Source organism: Muntiacus reevesi, chromosome 4 (genome assembly GCF_963930625.1).
Source record: "Muntiacus reevesi chromosome 4, mMunRee1.1, whole genome shotgun sequence".
Classification (NCBI taxonomy): domain Eukaryota; kingdom Metazoa; phylum Chordata; class Mammalia; order Artiodactyla; family Cervidae; genus Muntiacus; species Muntiacus reevesi.
In genome coordinates this window covers 149,444,638-149,462,170 of record NC_089252.1, presented here as the reverse complement: position 1 = coordinate 149,462,170, position 17,533 = coordinate 149,444,638, and the positions used below count along the sequence as shown (strand labels likewise).

The 17,533-nt window shown below is 35.9% G+C and overlaps 1 protein-coding gene across 1 annotated transcript in view; it reads right to left on the bottom strand.

Moving 5' to 3' along the window:
- Positions 1 to 6,709: 6,709 nt before the first annotated feature.
- Positions 6,710 to 17,533, bottom strand: part of SLC38A4 (solute carrier family 38 member 4) — a 76,488-nt gene continuing 65,664 nt past the window's right edge. Inside the window, exons 14-16 of the mRNA XM_065932161.1 lie at positions 11,921 to 12,065; positions 10,704 to 10,801; positions 6,710 to 8,984 (exon numbers count right to left, since the gene is read on the bottom strand). Of these exons, the coding sequence (XP_065788233.1) occupies positions 8,883 to 8,984; positions 10,704 to 10,801; positions 11,921 to 12,065 (345 nt within the window). The 3' untranslated portion in view covers positions 6,710 to 8,882. The remainder of the gene's footprint in view (positions 8,985 to 10,703; positions 10,802 to 11,920; positions 12,066 to 17,533) is intronic.

The following is a 17,533-nucleotide window of genomic DNA, read 5'->3' as shown; positions in this document are numbered from 1 at the left end:
TGGTGTTGGAGAAGACTCTTGAGACTCCCTTGGACTGCAAGGAGATCAAGTCAGTCAATCCTAAAGGAAATCAGTCCTGAATATTCATTGGAAGGACTGATGCTGAAGCTGAAAGTCCAATACTTGGCCACCTGATGTCAACTGAATCATTGGAAAAGATCTTGATGCTGGGAAAGATTGAAGGCAGAAGAAGAAGGGGGCCACAGAGGATGAGATGGTTGGAAGGCATCACCGACTCAATGGGCATGAGTTTGAGTAAACTCCAGGAGTTGGTGATGGACAGGGAGGCCTGGCGTGCTACAATCTATGGGGTCTCAAAGAGTCAGACGTGACTGACTGAATGACTGAACTGAACTGAACTGATTTTGAGGGTCTGCTGTTTGTTTTGTGCACACTTAGAATTGTTGTATTTTCAGCTGCATTGATTCTTTCATTGTTATTTACATGATAGGGACAAAGGGACATTGCTTTGTCTCTATTATTTTTCCTTCCTCTGAAATCTATCAGATATTAATATAGTCACATTTCTATTATTATTAATTTTTTGCATGTTTATATTGTTTCATCCTTTTGCTTTCAACCTACCTATGTCACTGAACGTGAAGCAAGTTCTTGTAATCAGCATGTAATTGAGTCATAATTTTTATTCAGTCTTCTAATCTTTTTTGATTGGTGTACTTAGATCATTTACATTTAAAGTAATTACTGGTATGTTATTGCTTCAGTCTGCCACTTTATTATTTCTTTCCTTGCTGTTCTTTCTGGTTCTCATTCTCCTATTTCTCTTTTATTGACTTCCAGTGTGCTAAACATTTTTGAGGAATCCATCTTGGTTTAGTTATAGTGTTTTTTAATGTGTTTGTTTGGATAGTTTTTGTAGTGGTTACTCTGGATATTGTAGCATACGTACATGATTTATCACATTCAACTGATACCAACATTTAATCACCTTGAGCAAATGGTGAAGACCACACTTCTATTTAGGTCTCTGTTACCATCACCTTTAAAAAAAAAAGTATTACCTTGAGTATCAGATGGTATTGTACTTTTTGTTTCAATAACAAAATGTATTGACAAAACTCATGAAGAAAAGAATAGTTCTGGTCTTTCATTTGTTTCTTCTTTACCGATGCTCTAACATTTGTTCTTTTATCATTTGCTTTCTGTTTGAAGGATGTTCTTTAATCAATTTTTAAGACTAGGTCTGGAACAATTCGTTCAGTTTTCCTCTTTAGGGGGAGTGTTGTTATCTCCTTTCATTTCTGAAAAATATAGAACTTGCAGTTGACAGTTCTTTTTCTCTCAGCACTTGAAAATTGTTGTGCTGCTTCTTTCTGATCTCCATAGGCTCGGTAGGAAATCCTGTAATATTTGAACTGGTATTCCTCTGTAGATAACATTATGTTCCTCTTGAGATATTTTCAAGACTTTTTCCTCATCTTAACTTTTTAGAAATTTGACTATTATTTGTTGTGGGGTTTTTTTTTTTTTTTTTTTGAGTTATCCTTTAGAGTGTAGCTTTGTATCTTTCACCAAATTTGGGAAATATTTAGTCATTATTTCCTTAAGTTGACTTTTAAAAGCCAATTTCTTCTCGTTTTCTTCTAGGATTCTGATAATACAAATGTTGACTTTTTGTTTTTGTCACATATGTTCACAGCCCAGTTCTCTTATTTCCTTCTCTCTTTCTTTCTCACTCCTGTCTCTTCCCCTCCCTCCTCTCTTTCTTCCTTTCTTTCTTCCTCTAGTGCCTCTTTGCTTCCTTTCTTTTGTTCAGATTAGGTGAAAGTGAAATGAAAGTGAAAGCATTAATCACTCAGTTCTGTCTGACTGTTTGCAACCCCATGGACTGTAACCCTCCAGACTCTTCTGTCCATGGAATTCTCCAGGCAAGAACACTGGAGTGGGTAGCCATTCCTTCCTTCAGGGGATCTTCCAAACCCAGAGATCGAATCTGGGTCTCCTGCATTTGCAAGCAGATTCTTTATTGTGTGAGTCCTCAGATTAGGTGAATTCCATTGCTATTTGCTCAAGTTCACTGATTATATCCTTCATCATCTCCACTCTATTACCGAGAACATCAGTGAATTTTTCTTTAAATTTCTGTTATTGTATTTTTCAGTTTATAATTTGCAGTTGATTCTTCTTTGAACTTCAGTTTCTTTGTTAAGATGTTCCATTGGTTTCCTCTGGTTTCAAGAGAGTTTATAATTGACCACTGAAGCATTTTTATGATGGATGCTTTCAAATCCTTGTCAGATAGTTCCGACATCTGATTCATCTCAGTGTCAGCATCAGTTAATTATCTTTTTCGATCAAATTGTACTTTTCTTGGTTCTTGATATGACTAATGATCTTCAGCTGTGTATCAGACATTCTGTCTATTGAAATCTTTTACTGCAGCGGGCCGTCACTCTCTTTTGATTTGACACATCAGTCCTGGTCTACTTTGTGTCTGTAGTACTAGGCACAGTTTGATTTTAAGACTCTTTGTTGTTTTATTTGCTCTGCTTGATTTGTATGATTCTGCTGGGGCTTCTACTGATTCCTGCTGTTGCTGTGGTAAGATAATAAAAGATATTTTTAAAGTCACTAAGTGTGTGGCAATTTGTTATAGCAGTAACAGGAATCTAATACATGGTTTGTGGAAGGCATGTGCATACATGTTTATGTGGGGAATGGGGAGGTCAGTGAGAGGAATCATGTTCTTGTGCATAATACTTGCTCTTCTATTCCATCGCTTTACCTGATAACTCCAATTTGTTCTTTAGGATTCAACTTATGTGGTATCTGTTGCCAGAAATCCATGACTAGTCCTCTTTCCCAAGGCTGACTTGAGCACTCCCTTTAGTGGTTCCAGGGAATCCTGGGTATATACTAAACCATTTTCCATTTTGTATTGTAACTATCTGTATACATGTTTTCCCTCCTCTAGAGTCCTTAAAACTCCTTGAAGATGAGGACTATTCTGTATTCTTGTACCTAGTGTGGAATGTGGCATGTTCTTCACTGAGTAAATGTTTATCCATTAAATTACTCAACCTGAGCACCAAGGCAGAGTTTTCCTCAGAAGCATTTGAGGTATCTGCTCACTTCCAGGACAAACTGGTGAAATCATTGTTGCAATGTATTCTTTGTAACTTTCCCATTGGAGAGAGTTCTTCCAGCCCTCATTTGTGACTACTGCCAAAACTTTGCATTAAGATATGATTGTGTTATAAGACAGAATCTGCTGACATTTCCAGTGATTACAAGCTAAATGACCTTGGGAATTACACTATACAGCAATTATTCCAACAAATATGAGGAAACTGAAGCTCAATAAAATTAAATGACTTGCCCAGAACATGGATATAGGACTCAAAACTTGGTCTCCTGGCTATGCGACACTGTTTTCTTCAAGACCTCCTTATCTCATCCCAGTCCCACCTCTGATCAGGGTCTGTCCCATCCTTTGAGAGTCTGCTTTAGTCATTAATGACTATTCCCCAATTGTGAATTGCACGTTCATTTAATTATGTCTTTAGACTCAGCTGAAAATATAAAAATGTATAGAAATTGGCAGCATGGTTTAATTCTTTTCCAGAATAGAACTTGGCAGAAAGCCTTTTCTATTTCTGAAAAGTTTTTTCCTAATGATAAAAGGAATAAATAATCTTCATAGAAAATTTAGAAAATAACAAACATATGAAGATAAAAACTAGCATCGCTAATCATTTTTCTACTTACAAATATCTACTTTTAACATTAGATTGCTTTCATTTTTTTTTCTATTTCATGCTTTCTTAATATATAAAATGGAGATAAGAAAACTTTTATTCTTTTTTCACTTAATATTATACCATAGTTTTTCATTTTATTAATGAAAATATTTTTGATTAAAATGCTTTTGATGACTGCATCACAGTCCAGCCTATGAAAATACTAGAATTTATTAAATGATTCCACAATTTTGTACATTTGGAATATTTCAGAACTGTAAGATATTATATGTTGAAATAAGACAGAGTATGTAATAGTCAATTCATTTTTCTGATTATTTCCTGAGAACAGAAATTTGTTAATCAACAGACATGAATACTATATTTCATAGTTTCATTTTGCTGTCATAGCCAACTATCACAAATTTAGCAGCTTAAAAGGCACTCATTTATTATCTTGCAGATCTTTCGGTCACAAGTCTGGCTGGCTCAACAGAGTATTCTGTTGGGCTCTCTAGGCTCAAATGAAGGTATTGGTGCCCTAGGCTTCTACTTGGAAGCTAAGGAGAAGAATCATCTTATTGTCTTATTTGAGTTGTTAGAAGAATTCATTTCTTTCACACAGTTTCCACGTGGTCTCCTCCATTTTCAACTCAACTATGGCAAGTTGAGCCCTTCTTCTGCTTTAACTACTTTTGACTTTAGCTGAAGAAAGTTCTCTGATTTTAAGGGCTTATGTGACTAGATTATTCAGCATAATCTTCCTATTTTAAGATCTGTACTTCAATTCTATCTGCTAAATTCAATTTCCTGGCATGTTTTCGTGTGCCAGGGATTAGAGTGTGAACATCTCTGGGGAGACTACTACAAGCATTTATGAGGATCTGTATAAGCATGGCCAGAATGAACTCCACATAAGGCTAGCAAAAGAAAGATTTCTGTCACCAGAATGAGAGTGATTAACTCCTTATAGTCATTAAAACAGAACATTGTCTTTATTTCAGTACTCTGACAAAGCAATTTTTTTCGTTATGTTTTAACTTGCCTGTAGCTGATTCATAGTGAGATCTAATTATTTGTAAATACGCATTCACCATTCATTCATGTATGTGATTTCATGTCTGCTGTCCATTCTTCTATTAGATTCTTGATCGATCTGTATTTTCTCTTCAAACATTGAGGATATATTGGTCTACATTTTGTAGCAGCTATTATCTTTAATTGTTTATTCTTTAATGGACAGAATTATATTTTCCTGCTACACAGTTATGTCTAATCATCATTGACTGCCTTTGTGCTTTTTGCCATTATGCTTTACATTCCAGTGTGTTTTACTTTCCCTGAGGGCTCAGATGGTAAAGAACCCACCTGCAGTGCAGGAGACCAGGGTTCGATCCCTGGGTCTGAAAGATCTAGAGAAGGGCATGGCTATTCACTCTATTATTCTTACCTGCCTTGCCTAAAGAATTCCAAGGACAGAGGAGCCTGGTGGGCTACAGTCCACAGTTGTGTCACAAAGAGTTGGACACAACTGACTGACTAATACTTACTTTCATACGCAGCTATCAAACAGTTTTCCCTTAAATGTCCCCTTATCATGTTTTGACTTTCATAATGATTTTTTTTCATTTTGGTGTTTGGTGTGAAGAAAAGCTCTAAACTGATTTTATTAAACTAATAATTTGTGCAAAATTTTTTATTGAGAAAAGACAGTCATGAAGATACATGCTACAGAAGCAAAAACTATGCAAACTGCTTCTGTACATGAAGGAAAATACAGAGTCAAGAGAAAATGGCAGGACTTCCAAGCTAGTAAATGAGAATCAAATAAACTAATTTCTCTTGTTTCCTCTATATGTTCCTATAGCAAGGGCTGAGGGATCTAATAAAGCTGACTACAAGTACTGAAAAGGATTTTTGATGTCCTGGGCCTATATAGGCAGTACTAGGTCTCCAAACTAAGATTTAAAGTGACTTAGAAAAAGTTATTTTTAATCAAAGATCTGTATAAAACAAGAACTAGATTAGCATACATTAAATGAAGCTAACTACAAAACAAAAAGACACAACAAAAAAGAGAAAGAATTCTCATACTCTCCACATTTGAAAATCTAAAGAATTATGACAATTAATTGACCATTCCAATTAATCTCATCCTCATTAAGACAGGAATCGCAAAACACATTTAGGAAAATGAATAAGCATGCCATAGACTGGGAAAATACACTTGCAATCTGATAAAGCACATGTATCCAGAATATATAAAGAATTCTGACAAAAAAACAGTAAAAAGACAACCTAATTTTAAAAATGAGCAAAGGATTTGAACAGACACTTTACAAAAGAAAACATGAATGGTCATTATATGCATGAAAAGTTTCCCACATTAGTCATCAGGGAAATGGAAATGAAAATCATGGTGAGATAACTTTCCACAGCTACCTGAAGGGCAACAAAGTACAAAAGACAATGTCAACTGTTGACAGGGATGTGGAGCAACTAGAACTTGTGTATATTACTGGTGAAAATGAAAATGGTAGAACCACTTTGGAGAATGACTTGGAAGTTGCTTAGAAAGTCAAGCATACATTTAATATATGACCTGTCAGTCCCACTACAAGTTCGTTTCTACCCAGTCCTCAGCACTCCCATGTTACTTTCCCTTCTCCCAAATATTTAATATCTTTCTTTAACTGTTTTCATCTTTCTTCTATTCCCTCTTTTTCCATCCCAGATGAATTCTTCATTAATTCACCATTAAGAGAGTCATTTCATCCATTCATTCTAGGATGATACAAAACAAGCATGATTTCAAATTAGCTGTGTGTTTTGCCAGAATAAGATGGCAACTATTTTCTGAAAGCTATAAATACCAGTTTTATGCCAGAGTAACAATAAAAATGGAACATATACCAATATAAAAGAGACAATATTAAGATTTAAAATATGTTTTCATTTATAAATAATATTTTTCATGCCTTCGACAACAGAAAGAAAATTACATCATAGTCATTTGAAAAGTTCATTTATTATATACCAATATACACTTTCTATAATAAAAAAAGCCTCCCTGTATATTGAACCACCTTATAAATGAAATAAGAAAATAAAATTTTCATCTGTTTATAAATGGGGCTAAATTAACCAGTACAATATACCATATGTATGCCTGTCCTGCAGTCTATGTGAACGCTAATCCTGAAAATGACCATGAGAAAAAACAATGCTTTATTATTTGGCACTGTAGTATTGCTCTTGAATATTTATATAATTTTGCATGTTGATACTTTCAAGTGAGTCATTTCAAATGTAAAGCATTCAAAATATATACAGATTTTACAGCTTTTCAGTTTTTTGGATCAATCCATTGTATTTACATTTAAATACATTCAGATCAAACATTTTTAACACTCAGAAGGCACCTTTTTTCCATTTTCTATTTTGATACTCTCTTTAGATGAATTGAAAATAGAAATATATCTTAAAAATGCTATTTGGTAAATAATAGTCAGAAGTCATGATAGTTTCTAGTAATGCTCAATTTCCCTAACAAAGTGCACCATTTTACGATATTATGCCTCTAGAGAATAATACATAAAACAAACATATATTTACGTAAGGCACATTCCAGCAAAAACTATGGAAATAAGATTTAATATTATTATACTTACATAACATCTGTATTTCATACTAGGCTATACTAAAATATACAACAAATGTGCTTGCTACTGATTGAGGAAAAAAGGAGCAAACTCTAGAAATTCTAGGCAGTGAGTACTAATTTTTAAATCCATTTAATGTAACTATGTTGTAAAAGTGAGCAAGAATAATGATTTGCATCTCTTTGTAGTGTTAGCACTTTTATTTTCATAGAGGATAGCTCAACACTGTATTAAATGGCAAATCTATGTTAGCAAACACCTGTTCAAGCTAAAATGAACTAAATCCTATTTTAGACCTTCTAAATTAAAAGAACTACCTTAGTATTGATAATTATTTGCAAATACGGAACTTATTTTCTTGTAGATGATTATGGTAATATTGTAAACACTGAAGAAGAGCATTACCAAACTATTCAATATATCACTCAGGTTTCAAATTTAAAATATGCCCAATAGACAGATACATACATGTGGATTTTTGAGCCTATCAACTCAATTCCCTACCCCCACCCCCAATAACATAAATGTTTGGCTGTGAAGAGAGAAAACTACACATGTAAAAAATAAAAATCAAATGTACCATACATTAAAATTCTGATAACTACAGAATAAGATTATATACATAAACATAAAGCAATCACAGTTTCCTGCACTGAATGTTTATCAAATAAAAATGTATTAAACAATACTGGGTAGTGTAGCTCCACACGAATAGTGGTATTCTAAAAATTCTGAACGAAAATGGAAGACGAGAGGGAGGACATTGTTCAGTGACAAAAGTATGATAAGAGGACTGGGAATGACATTAATAAACAAATGCTTCCAGAACATTCAGTATAGCCATAAGCATTGTTTTGCTGGTGCTCTATAATTTCAATAAAGCCCCTCTCTGTGTTTCATTAGATGTTTTAATATTTACAGAAGAACGGTTGAATGAAGAGTCACTAATTCAATGTCACAAGTAGGACGGGCAAAATTTTCCTTTAGTGTTGAGCATAAGATGCTCCAGCCTGGTGTCTGATCACTCATGTAACTTGCAGAGACAGTTCATAATACATGTCTTTTGCCTCTGTCATTAAATAGACCCGGAGTATTTGGTGCAAGATTGAGGGAAGGCATTAAGTGGCATTAGCTTTGCCATCAGGGCATTTTTGCTTGATATTCTGAGAATACAGAAATTTGGTACTTTTGGGGGGAGAGGGAAAAGGGTATTATTTGGTGATCGTTACATGCAGCTACCCTTATTCTGCACACGCAGAAGCAAAAATACATCATCGCACACTGCTCTAGTAAAACCTGGGTGGAAGTGTGCGCCACAGATTTTAAACATATAAACAGCCATTTGTGACAAAAATGATGATCTTCTCTTCTGTAGGTGCTTGGTAATATTGCTGGTAAACATCTTTGGAATCTCCCTGTTATTTCCTATGACTAACATTCCAAACAAGATAACTAAAATGTCTTTGGGAGCAAAATTGGTAACCATCTCTAACAGGAAAAGATAGTATTTTTCCTTGGGTTAATGATGCTTGGAATTTGGGGGATTGTAAATCCAGTCAATTATAATGAGTGCCATGCTTCCCATCATGAAGATGATGCCAACCACGAGGAAAACTAAAGCCTGTAAGTCAGAAAGAACTTGTTAGGGACCACAGAAATTATATTTCTTTAGTACAGTTTGCTTTTATAAGTTGTTTACTTAAGACAGACATTCAATTTGCATATTGAATTGTATTATTCTTACAGCTGCCCATGCCTAGCAGTTAATTGATTTAGAACCCTACCTGGGGAAAGAAGGAAGGAATATGATAGTAGACAGATTTAACCCAAATGTTCAATATAGAAAAATGGTTAATTGATTTGGTACATAAAATAATGGAATACCCTGTAATCGTTACAAACCAAGTAATAGAAAAAGATTAAATGACTTCCAGAGTACTCACAATCTTTCAGGTGGAAGGGGACAGGTTATAAAAGAGTAGCATGTATGATGTGATTAAATTTTTTTTTTAAGCAAACAAAAACAAAACCTAGTGGCACCAGTGGTAAAGAACCCCTGCCAATGTGGGAGACATAATATGAAATGCAGGTCTGATCTCTGGGTCGAGATCCCCTGGAGGAGGGCATGGCAACCCACCTCTGTATTCTTGCCTGGAGAATCCCCAGAGGACAGAGGAGCGTGGCGGGCTACAGTCCATGGGGTCACAAAGAGTCAGACATGACTAAAGAGGCTAAGCACGCACACAATATAACGTATATTACATATTTCTTGGGAAAAAAAGCCTCAAAGTATATGTGTGTGTATTAATATGTAATTACATATACATATATGCCTATACTTGTAATATACCTATAATTACATAAACATATAAATATTTCACAATTGTAACGCTAAAAGGGGCCTTATAGACTACTGCATAGATTGACTTCCTAATTCTACATAAGAAGAAACAGCGACTGAAGTCTTTTTTCACTAAGAAGAATCTAGGATATAGTTTTACTCACTTTTACATCCAGTCAAACAGAAAAAGTGATTTATCAAGGTCACAGTGCTATAAAAGTTGAAGCAGAATGGACTACCTAGAGTGGGAATCTGGGGGCAAGATGATGGGAAGAGCTTTTGATATCAAACTTTCCTAAAGTCCTCAAACCATCCTGAGAGGAGAATGACTCACAGGCAAAATTCAGGTTCAGTCAGTCAGAGGCACTTTTCAAGCCTTAATATGAGACTTTATTAAGCAGTCATAGATAATATTTAATATTGAAGAACAACTATTTCTAGTATACATTTTTGTAGTACTATTATGGGAAAGAAATATTTACTTCCCAGGTTAATAGGACTATAAATTATATGGAAATAGATAGACTAACTGAACAACAGATGGTTCTGTTCTTAGTCCACAGGGGATAACAAGGTACTGAGGAGGGGAAAACAAAAACCACAATTTTTGGCCTCACAAACCTAATGACTGTGACCAAAATGTTAATATTTTTTCACAACGCTGCTAAGGAGCCTAATTCCTTCCTGCATTTTTTCCTGTGGATAGTGCAACAATAGCTTGGTGGTAGAAACTGTTCTAAACGTATGCCTGTGGGCAAACTCCATTAACATTTGACAGGTAGGAAGGACTTAGCACAAGCTATTTAATATGCGAAGAAAAGAAATCCCAGAATCATCTCAGTGTTAGAAATCTACACCTCCTTTTTTTCCACCAGAGCTCTAGCCATCTTTGATTTTCAGTTCTTGTGCATCAATTCAGTTTTTGGAATGTGTGCATGCATTTCCTGGTTTACTTTAAGTAGTGGAAACTTAAAGGGAGAGATGGTAAACCTTACTTACCCCGACCTTTTGGGGTGACCTAAGAGGTTCTTTTTTGACAAGTTTAATATAGAAAACTGCTGGAAGGATGAAGATCAGCATAGTGGCAGAAGAAGCCCCTGAGGAGAGACATGGGACAAGTCAGTCTTACTTAGCAGGCAGAGACACAAGGGCATACACTCAAAAGAAACCAAGTCTAAAACTACCCTTAGCAAAGCACAAAAAGCACCATAAGTTCATGGTTTGTTGCTCAGTCACTTAGCCGTGTCCAAACTTTGTGACCCCAGGGACTGCAGCATGCCAGGCTTCCCTGTCCCTCACTATCTCCCAGAGTTTACTCAAACTCCTGTCCATTGAATCAATGATGCCATCCAACCATCTCATCCCCTGTCACCCTCTTCTCCTGCCCTCAGTCTTTCCCAGCTTGAGGGTCTTTTCCAATGACTTGGCTCTTTGCATCAAGTGGCCGAAGTATTAGCCCGTGGATGTTTATTCAAAACAAAATATATTTATAAATAAAATTAAAATGCACCTAACATCATAGCTGCCTAGTAAATATGCATCACACACGATAAACAACAAAAAGGCCAAGTGTTATAGATTTATAGGAAATTAGTAATATAAACACATACTAAGGACGCTGAACTCCTCACACACCCTTCCAATCCACTTCTAACTTTTCAAGTTGTTTTCACCTATGTTTTTAAAGTTTTATATTGTTCTTAAAATGTGAGCAAACCCTCAAATCAGCAGAATGGAAAATTAAATATATTAATGGGTCACCCAGTTAAGAGAAATAATATGCTTTACAAAGTCAATCTCCTATCTCTCCAAAGACATCTTTTAATGCTCAGCTGACACTCACAGACCATTTAAGTAGAATCTACCTTCTTTCCTCTTTTTTTTTCTTGATGCAGAGTTAAGCCCTCAGTCCAAATCCTGGGTTCACTCTAACATATGGTTTGACTTCTACAGGGCTAAGTTGCATTGTTTGTCAGAAAAGGCAGCTAGATTAGATGCCTATAAAGTAGGTTTTAGCATCAACATTTTCTGGTCCTGTCCATAAAGTCCAGTGTCATCTGGGAGGAAGGGATGGCGACCAACTGGAGCACAGTTGGACTACTAGGAATTCTGGGAGCCTGAGACGGACTGGGATCCTTGACCTCCCATCACTGGCTCCCTGCTCTCCATTTATGTACAGCTCGAGTTGGCTAAATAAAAGCCTTTTGGAAACTTACCTATGAATCCAAAGATGTATTTTATAGTTGGCACAAGGATGACCAAAACATTATTAAGAGCAATAATTATGGCTGCAATCAGGAAATGCCTTATCCAGCTGAATGGTCTTTTGGGAAATAACAGTGTGGTCACTGATGTGCGAATCTGCAACAGGAGAGTTCAAAGGCAAGGTCAGTGCTTTGTGTTGTTTTTTTATTGAAAGTTCATTTACAATGTTATGTTAGTTTCAAGTACCCAGCAAATTGATTCAATTATACAGATATATTTTACATATCTATGCATGTACATGTATATTACATATATTTATACATATTCAATTATACATATAATTATACATATTTATGTATGACTATATATATTCTCTTTCAGATTCCTTTCCATTATAGATTTATTACAAGATATTGACTGTAGCTTCCTCTGCCACACAGTAGGTCCTTGTTAGTTATCTATTCTACATACAGCAGTGTATATATGTTAATCCCAAACACCTAATGTATTTCCCCTCCCACTCCCACTATCCCCTTTGGGTCACTGCTTTGTTTTCATCTACTTTTCAAATATTCTCATCCCTAAGCATTTTCTTTGTTTTTCTTTTCCCCCAGAAAAGATCTTGATGCTGATATTTTTCCAAAAACGTAAAAAATTGTGGTAAAGTACAAATAACATAAAATATATCATCTTAACCATTTTTAAGTCTCCAGTTCAGTGGTATTGGGTGCATTAATATTGTGTAAGTTTGATGTTGATTTTTGATGTTTGGGAGGGAGTCACTTTTCCTTGGCGATCTATCTTGTGCTCACTTTCTCAGTTTTCAGAATTTTTTTTTTGAAAACAATCTCAGTCAGAAAGAGATAAAAGAACAGATGAGATATATAATTCAGAGACACAAAAAACCCCTGTTGATTTCTAATTATGTCTCATCAGCCAGGATTAAATATAAAGGGCAAGCACTGAATTTATTTGCATATGATTGTGAGCAGAACTTCTACCAACCTGGCATCTCTTAAATTCACACTTTATTTAACATTTTTACCACCTGGTATTTTAAAAAACATGATACTTTTTGTGTCTGCTTCTTTCTTTTCACCCCATCACCTCCCCCACTCCCAGTATAGATTATAAATGCACAAAAGACAAAAGAACAAGACCTAACAATCTTAACATTCCTGAGTTTCTATCTTAGTGTCTCACATGCAGAAGGAACCAATAAATGATGAATTGAACAGAACAAATCTTTCCCCTCCCTTCGGGATTCTTATGAGATTTCAGTCCTATTGCCGCAGCTGAAATAAGTAGGTGAAGGGTCAGGGAGGCTCCAAATGCAGCAGGGGCTCAAGTTACCCTGATGTAACTGGATGAAAAGATCCTTGTGGGTAGAGGGAGGGACAGCCTTTTGTGTTTGTACAGCTTAACAAAGCTGGAAATATTCTTATCTTTGGAATCTTTTAGAAGACACTTTGGGACTTAGTGGAATTAGTTGATTGGCTTTTCAATAAATGAGCACTTCAGTTAAGCTAGGACTTCTTATTTTTAGAAATGTGAAATTGATTTTCACTTTAAACTTTGGCTTCTGAAGTCTCTTAATAGTGTGAAGATTGGAATTCACTGAAAACAGAGAAAAGTAAAATATATTTTGAAACACACATACAAATAAAAACTTTCAGTTGAACTGCCTCAGTGTCAAATGTAACATTCTTTTCATGCCAGTTCACCAAAAATTAAAGCCATCTGTTTAGGTTTAAAAGGCAGTTTCATTTCAGAATGGCAAATCTGTATAGTCTCTGGAAACAGTTTAAGAGTGAGTTTGTAATGGATTTTAAAAATTGGATGAGTGAAAATTACACAACTCTGAAAAGTAAACTGAGGAAAACAAAAGGTTTGACTTTGTTTTTCCCAATAGTTTATTAATTCTACATTGTGTCTGACAATTAGTGCTTATTCGATGCTGTCCAAACATAACATGCTTAAAATAAGCTTTCTGTGGTTTTAAGGATTTATTTGTCTGAAAGTGATAAAGTTATAGCATAAACAAGTAGAATACAGGTTATTTTCAGGCAGGGGGTCACATGTTTGTGCTTTTTAGTCCTTTGTTGTAATAATGCCTTTAATTGTTTAAGCTGAGTTAGAGGTAAGCCTATATATACTGGGTGTCTGAATGTAAATAAATACAGTTTCCTAAGATCTCATGGCTCTCAGAAACATTACAATTTGGCTTAATGATGTAAGAGTACAGAAATGTTATAGGAATAATGGTTGAAGTAAACGGTGAAAGCTTGTGTTTCAGAATGAACAAGGAATAACAAAATCCCAAAAAGAACTGAAGGTGTAGAGAGTTGCCCATGCATTCCTAAAATGGGCAATAGGGCAAAGATAAAGATGGGAGATTGCTGGTGGTGGTAGATGGTAGAAAAAAATAGAATGAAACTTGCTAGTCATTCCACATAAAAACACTGCCTTGTGGGGTGAACCTGGGATCTTGAGGTCCCCAGCAGCTCTATTTACCTATGTCAGGACAGTGGTGACTCTGGCTTATTACTGACTTATCTCAGTGTCCTTTTCTCTACTGACACAACTAATAAGAACCTGGAAATGTGGATCTGATACTGTGGGGATGAAAGTCCCCCAGAGTGATTCCAGACAATTTCCATGCAGCTCTAGAGAAAACATGTTATTTCCAGATTTAATGTTCCAAACAGGAGCCTATTAGGAGGTACTGTGTTCTCATATGGGGGCCCAATGGGAAAGTCAGAAATGTGGAGGCCAACTGGAAAGTGGGTGCCTTCGTTCTCAACTCTAAAAAAAAAAAAGAAAATCCATTCTATTGCTTACAAGTGAACCACACTTCATTTGCAGGATTGTGCAGGACAAAGAGTGTAGGAAATACCAATGGTCAATGTGCTATTCCAGACACAGAAACATCTGCCATATTTCTATGCCTACACCCATATTCACTTCAAAACAGGAAATCTGAAGGCAACATAAGTGAAAAGAATGGTTTTACTAAAATAAAATGAAATAGAAGTAGCTAGCCAGTGTCCATGCCTGGAGAATCCCAGGGACGGGGGAGACTGGTGGGCTGCCGTCTATGGGGTCACACAGAGTCGGACACGACTGAAGCGACTTAGCAGCAGCAGCAGAGGATCCGAGACATAATCTCTCTTTTTTCTTAAAGAGAAAAAGGTGTAGTGAGTAGAATTTGAGTCTTTGTGTTTTTTCTGTTTTTCATGAAAATCTGTGCATTTTCTGCATAAAGAAAAGCACAAGCTGAAAATGTCAATTCCATAATAGACACCCCAGCCCCATATCACCTTCTCCAGCTAAGAAAGAAAAAATGTTGAGCAGCTTGTAGAAAAACTAGCCTTAATTTTCTTTATTTGTTCAATAAATACTTTGTGCCTTTTCTAAGAAGGAAATACTGTCTGGAAAAAAAAAAGATAATAAATGGAGAGATAAAAGGAAAACCCAACCACCATTGACAACAAAACTATTTTTATCTCTCCTTGGGCTCCTAAGAAAAATGACCAACATATTTGTTGGAAAATGGAGAATACCAAAAATACCTAAAACTGATAGATTTTAATCCAGATTAAACCTAATCCGTTTTAGGTTTTGCTTGTTTTATTATTTATGTGTGGGGATATCAAAACAAAGTAAATAAACTTATTAGCCAAGAGTTTCTTAATTCAAAGAAACTCATCAGGAGAAGCATGCTATTTGACTCAGCATGTGAAACATGGAAAATTTTGGTTTGAAACTGGAAGAAACAAAGAAATGCAGCATAACCAATTTCTATCATTTTGGGAGAGAAGCGACTAAAATGCAGCCTGCATGTATTTGACCGGGGCAATGAGGCCAAACCCACTTTTATGTCATCCATCAAAACATGGAGGCTTGGTTCAGGTAGCCAAGATCCTCATTCAAACTGAAGTTCATGGCAGACGTTGGCAAGGGGAAGAGTCTATGTCTTTTTTGATAGAAAAAGCAGTTCATACAACTTAAGAAAAGGCAAGCTTCATCTGGAGATCGTCTTCCTTAGCAAACATGGTTGAGTTCATCCTATGCCGATCACTGTGCACACCCCTAACCTCTAGGGGAAAATGTGGACAATTATATAGACCATCTCAATGTAACACTGTAAGGGTGAGGCAAATTTACAAACAAAATGTTTCACAACTGCTAATGTTGAATGAAAATACATATTGAAGGACAGCAGTTAGTTATACTTTCTGAAATTGGGTTCTAATGGTCAATTTTGGTTTTAATGGGCATTGGATGGGAAATGCTTCCAGACCACAGTGGGAGATATACCTAATGGGAAATGTGTTGCCATTCTAATGGTCAGATTTATGCCAATGCCTTATCTGTTATACAGGTGAAGAATTTCTATGGTCAACCTGGATTGTGAATGTCAAGGTGAAATGATCATCACCAAGTGAAAGGCTAACTTCTACGTCCCATGATTATGACTGCAGCCATCAGTGTCATCTGTGAGCAATGCATTAGCTCAACTGTTACCAGCTAGCTGGGTAACCCAATGAAGTCCATTAATCTCCCGAGACCTCAGCTTGAAAGCACCACATTTAGGGCTTATGAATAAAAAGTAAAAACAATGCAGAAGCACATAACAGATTTCTTTTATGAAATGCTTTGATTCAACAATGATATGAGTGCCCACTGTGTGTCAAAATTTAATCAGTAATGTCTTAACACACAAAAAGAAGGGTTCCAGATATTCTTTTCTTGGTGATGCTGTTTGCTTGGAAATTTTACCCTATGGTACAGTTTCTGTCTACAGCTGTCTTCTGCCTTATACCTACAATGGAGCTGATTTTAGGCTAAAGCTATGTGCATGACATTTGAAATACTTTCAGATAAATGAGAGACAAGACATTATTTAAAAGTAAACTCTTAGCTGCCGTTGTAATAAAGATCTGATTTCATGTACTCATGAAAAAGGAATGTGCCAACAAATATTTCAGCACACAAACTGCATTTAAAGTGACCACAGTGTCATTATATGACTAGTCCTCATCTGTTGGGCCCTGCATGGGACATTCTGTACGGGACAGTGCTGACTACTGTGCTGCTAATTTTCCCCCTAAAATGAACGGTAAATTCAGTGTTTATGAAAGGAAGGAGAGTTGGCAGGAAAGTGCAGACTTGTGTTTCTCCATAGGTAGGGGTTTTAACTTGTAACTCAAGTCTCCACAACCTGCCCTGCTCTATGATCCCATAACAACTGACCCCAATGGTAAATGCCGTGAAGGGACTGTCCCAATACCAGTCCGGCAAGAGGGCATGCGTCAGTCTTAGAAGCAGCAGAAGGGATATATGATGGATGATACGACTATTTTTTTTTAAAGGAAATCTACTTAACATGAATCTCCTTCTCATTCACCATCAAAAATCAGATTAAATAGGGTGACTTTTGAATATTAAGGTAGCATAATAGCACTAGGAGGAAAAAAATGAAATATCTTCAGAACTGTGGTGAAAATACAATGTAATCTGAAAGTGAATGTGTTTATGACTTACTACTCATTTCTACTAATCTATACAAGAGAAGCTCAAGATCTCCTTTTTTAAATTTTAGTTTAAAAATAAATTGCAAT